The 5547-nt window shown below is 37.5% G+C and overlaps 1 protein-coding gene across 1 annotated transcript; it reads right to left on the reverse strand.

The window, feature by feature from the left end:
- Window positions 1-4384: 4384 nt before the first annotated feature.
- On the reverse strand, window positions 4385-5317 carry LOC143440639 (vomeronasal type-1 receptor 2-like). The gene has a single exon (XM_076927427.1). It carries the CDS (start codon window positions 5282-5284, stop codon window positions 4385-4387), a length of 900 nt encoding a protein of 299 aa, XP_076783542.1. The 5' UTR covers window positions 5285-5317.
- Window positions 5318-5547: the final 230 nt, after the last annotated feature.

Below are 5547 nucleotides of genomic sequence, written 5' to 3' on the forward strand. Positions count from 1 at the left end.
CAGCAGTTATAGATATTCATGTATGGATTTTTCTATGGATTTCTAACAAAACATTTTTAAACAGAAATTCCTTAGTAAAAGGAATATAATGGTGTGAAGAGAAAAGATTTAAGACTTGATTTGGGAAACTACCAGCCCATCATAATCACAAAAGTAGTCTAAATGACGAGGCTTGTTGTCAGAAAGCAGGTTCAGAAGTAGCTGAGAATGTCACTAAACAGCATGTACTAATATCAAGATTAAGAAGTCAGAGCAGTCTGTTACACAAAGCCTTTAAAAAAACCTGTCACACAGGTTTCCCTTAATATAACCAAAGAGTATTTAAGAAGTTGAAAGGAACCCCTCAGACATATCTTGAAAAAGGTGTGATACCATTAAGGACCTAAGTCCTGGGTAAACCCCATAAAGGCATTATCAGCTTGTATCTAAATGAACAATGCATATAAATTTGAAAGGTGTTCTAGTTTGCTTTCCATTGCTGTGATAATTGCCACAACCAAAAGCAACATGAGGAAGGAAAAGATTTATCTGGCATCCAGGTTACAGACCATCACCGTGGGAAGCCAAAGGAGAAACTCAAGCAGGAACCTGAAGGCAGAAACTGAAGCAGAAGCCAAGCGGGAAGGCTGCTTATAAACTTGCTTCCTTGGCTTGCTTAGCCTGCTTTCTTATAAAACACAGAACCACTTCCCCAGGGGTGGAACTGACCATGGTAGACCATACCCTCCCACATCAGAAGTCAGGGAAGCTAGAGACTCCCAGGACCCAACGAGGATGACTTTCACTGAAATATCCAACAAAGGGGAGAGAGAACCTGTAGAGACTATATCCAGTGGTTAGGCATGCCCCTCCCCTGATTGAGGATGGGGCCTCTTGCTTCCCTGGCTTCTGGGACCCTCTGGTGGCTACCTCCAGTTCTTCATCCCCCCACTGCTACATATTTTTATTGGATTTCCTGACACTCTGTACCTCTCTCCTGTCCCCTCCAGTACCTCCTTCCTCCCTCCACCTCCCTTAATCATCTTTTTTCCACTCTATGCAGGACTGAAGCACCCACACCCTGATCTTCCTTTTTTTCTAAGCTCCATATGGTCTGTGGGTTATATCATGGGCATTGTGAGCTTATGAGCTATTGTCGACTTATCAATGAGTGCATACCATGTGTGTTCTTTTGTGTCTGGGTTACCTCACTCAGAATGGTATTTTCTAGTTCTATCCATTTGCCTAAGAATTTTCATGAAATAATTGTTTTAAACTGAGTAGTACTCCATTGTGTAAATGTGCCACTTTTTCTGTATCAATTCTTCTGTTGAGGGACATCTGTGTTATTTACAGCCTGTGGCTATTATAAATAAGACTGCTATAAACATACTGGATCATGTGTCCTTGTTATATGTTGGAGCATCTTTTTGGTATATGCCCTGTTAGACGCTCCAACATATAACAAGGGATTGGGCATTTTTTTAGTCCCTTTGATTTTCTCTTCTTTAGAAATAATGTACATATAGCTATGAGCTGGGCCATCTTTTCATTTGAAAATACATGATTAGTTTCCTATTTATTGAAGTCCACAGGTGAAGATGAACTGTGCTCTGGGGTGGATTGTACTAGAGCTTCATCCATAATTTAGATTGTGAAGTTCAGGCCTGTGGAGTTGGGATTGTGATGAGATTTGAATTTTCAATTATAAAGTAATTGGCTGAGATCTTGGGGACCTTGATATAGAATCATTTTATTTTAAATTGGCACATAATAGACCTTTGGGAATCTAAAGAGCAAACTGATAAGCAGATTAGTTTCTTTAAAATGTTATAATTCTCAGATTCTCTAAATACAGGGCCTTACTAAAACAGTATGTGTTTGCAGATTGATTAATACTGTAATGAGACATGACAGATGTGAAAACAGATAATGCAGAATGATGTGGCTGTTTAACACTTTATTGATGGCTCAGATGTGCATTCTGAGACAGTTCATGCTGATGCAGATGTCTATTAAAGGTGACACATCAATTTCTGGTGTAAATGCAAACTTATACAGACTCTATGGAAACAAATGTGGAATTTTCTCAGGAAGACAGGAATTCATCTACCCAAATTTGCAGCTGTAGCACTTTTGGGCTTCATCCCAATAGGATGCTTCATACTTCTGTAGAGATACTTTCTCCACCATGTTCATTGCTGCTTTCTTCATAATAGCCAGCAATTGGAAACAACTTAGATGTTCCTCAACAGAAGAATGTATAAAGAAAGTGGTAGATGTACACAATGGAGTACAAAACAACAACAACAAAACATAAAATGTGTAGGCAAATGGATATAACTAGGAAAAAATCATCCTAAGTGAAATATTTCAGATGTATAAAGACAAATATGGTATGTATTTATTTATATATGGACATTAACTTTTAAAACAATGAAAATAAGCTACATACAACCCATAGAACGACAGCAGTTAAACATAGAATAATGGAGTAGGGGGTCCAGGTAGATCTTATTAAGACAGAAAAATAGCATAGATAGTTATGAATGAATTCGAGAAGAGGAACAGGGGAATCAAGAGGAGAAGAATGTTGAGGAATATAATAGAGGAATACAAGGTCAGAGACAATTGAAATTAAAGGCTATTTGAGGGACAGTATAGAAATCTAACATGGAACATATCTATAGAACATATCTATATCTATATCGATATAGATTAGATATATATAGATATAGATATGTTCCATGTTATATATATATTATATAAAATATATATATATATATATATATATATATATATATATATATAAATCTAACTGAAATCACTAAATGATAGAAATAATGGAGAGACAGAGTCTCAACTGGTCATTTCTTGTCACCAAATGGACCATTCCATACTGGGATTGGGTTACAACTAATTGAGTTGTTGGCCAAAGTAGTCTGAATGGAATCTTCAAACAACCCAGACAAGAATATACTTTCGTATTCATAAGTTTATGACAAGGCCTTATTGCTGAGAAAAATTACCTACACATCTCTTAAAATGGAGAAGTTGAGCTCATACCTACATAAAGCCTTCACCCTATGTTTTCCCATCTTTGGTAAAGGAGGGTACTTTCATGGCTACCAAAAGAGAAAATTTAACAAGCCATCCAGAAATTCTTTGATCTACAGTGCTGTCCTGTCTTCAAATAATGCTATGGTAATGTTGGCATGAAGTTTTTGGAAGTCAATATCTGATCAATATCTGATTTGACATAAGGGTTATTCCACATGATGAAACACATATCAGACAAGATAGCCCAGGAACCTCAGGTAAGCCAAAATAATACTAGTTTAAAAACAAAGTAGAAATAAAATGACTTCTAAATACATTCTGCTATACTCATAGACAAGTGCTTTGATGGGCTATTATCAGTGGCATTTTCGCCCACAACAGATAGAAACAATTACAGAGACACACATCTAGAAATTAGGCAAAGAGTGTGAGACCCTAGAATATTAAGTGCTAAAAAGGATGTCTATTTTAAATGCCTCCTCTCAGGGCTCATAGCACCTTGTGGAAAAGGAGGTATAAAGAGTATGAAACAGAGGGGCTGGAGGAAACCAAATATCAAAGTGCCTATGAATTCACAGAGACAGTCACTATACATAGGGACTGGAAGGTCTGCATCAGGTCCTTGGCATGTATGTGTGTGTGTGTGTGTGTGTGTGTGTGTGTGTGTGTGTGTAATGGCTTGCAGTTTAGTGTTTTAGGAGGATTTATGAGTGACAAAGCAAGTGGATTTCTAATTTTTACGTATTCTCATGGGCCCATTTACTTCTGTTAGTTTATCTGGCTCAATACCAATATGTTAGTTTGTTCTTTATCTTACTTTTTAAATAATCCTTTAGAAACCCGATTGTTTTCTAATGAGAGACAGAAAGGAAATATATCCAGATGGGAGGCAGGGGGTGAGGAGGAACAGAAAGGAGTAGAGAGCAGAGAAATCACAATCAAGATGTTTTGTGTGAGGAAAAAAATTCTATTTTCAATCAGAGGAGTTTTCCCCAAAATTTAACCTATAGCATTAATGAAATGCCTATCAAAATTCTGGTGTCATACATGGTTAGATGAAAACTACAACAATTAATATCAAGCCAGAAAATACCACAAAGGGCAAAGGCAATTTTAAGAAATAATAACAAAGCTGAAAGATCACAATACTTGACCTAAACTTGTTCTATGGAGCCATAGTGATGAAGACAACTTGGCACTAGCATAGACACCGCCAAATACACAGAACAGAACAGCAGTCATAAACATAAATTCACATGTTGCAGTTGATGGGCGACTAAAGACATAGACAGAAACATCTTGTTTGTATAATAAAAAATAATAGCAAGAGATTTTTATTTCATGTCTAGGCCAAACAGAGTCTGGACGCAATGGAGTAATGACTTATAAAAACAAAGGGTGCAAAAGTGGGAAAACAAAGAGAAACAAGGGGAGTGATCTTCACCAACCACAAATATTGATTATGTGAAAAAGTAATGCAGCCTCTTAAAATTGAAGAGAAAGCATAAAAAACCATAAAGTAAAACTCTAGGGCCAGGATGTTTTGAGTGGCTCTGGACTCAGGAGAATTTCTGCTGGAACTATGAAAGCTGTGGATGTGTTGAACCCTCTGCTTGTGTCGGTACAGAATGACAATCATGGAAGTGCTGGACCAAGTGATGAGCACAGAAAAGAGGACTTCAGGACACACCACCAGTGCAACATAGAGTGACTCACTGATTTCTTCTTGCCCTACAATGGAGCAGAATCCAAATTCTTGTTCTCTTGTCACATTTTTGCTATTCCGTTTGATAAATGTGTACACAAAGAAAATGGAATGTATCAACATATGCAAGACCCAGAGGAGGGAAGTGGAGCAACAAATGTAGTTGGCAGCTCTGGCTTTATGACCCTTCCAACAGGATTCTCTGGGGCTGATTGTCATGGCCTGGAAAACACTCAGAAGGCAGGTAGTGCTAATGGACACACTCCTGCCAAATCCTTGAATGTATAATAGGAGCTTGCATGCAAAATCATTCACGAACTGCTTCAACCCGAAAGCTGACATTGTGTTGGGCACTCCCAAAGAGAGAATGATCACAGCATTAGCTGCCATTATGTGCAAGAGAATCAAATCTGTGGGTTTTAATGTGCATTGTCTGTAGTAAAGGATTAGGTAATAGAAGATTAGAGAGAAGTTTCCCAGAATTCCAATTGTAATTTGTGACATGAAAATGATTCTGATTGTCAGATTGTAGAGGTTCATTTTGTGTTTTGGCACGATTTCTTTTAGAATATAGCCAATGATAATTATCTGGTCAAATGAATAATGACAAATATTTGCAGTCTTGGGTGAAGGAGAAAGCCTTTATTCCATGGAGCTATCGAAAGACTGAAACATTGGGTTTTCTAAGCTCAGGCATTCAAGGCCTGCAGAGATCATATAAAAACATCATCCCCCCAAAATTGACAGAAATAGTTGTTTTCCATACACGTTGTTTTTGAGATTGCTCAGTTCCTGAGAATGCA

This window comes from Arvicanthis niloticus, chromosome 30 (assembly GCF_011762505.2).
Source record: "Arvicanthis niloticus isolate mArvNil1 chromosome 30, mArvNil1.pat.X, whole genome shotgun sequence".
NCBI classification, from domain to species: Eukaryota; Metazoa; Chordata; class Mammalia; order Rodentia; family Muridae; genus Arvicanthis; species Arvicanthis niloticus.

Coding starts and splice junctions, on each gene's coding strand:
- LOC143440639 (XM_076927427.1), bottom strand. CDS start 5,284: ATGAACCTCTACAATCTGACAATCAGAATCATTTTCATGTCACAAATT.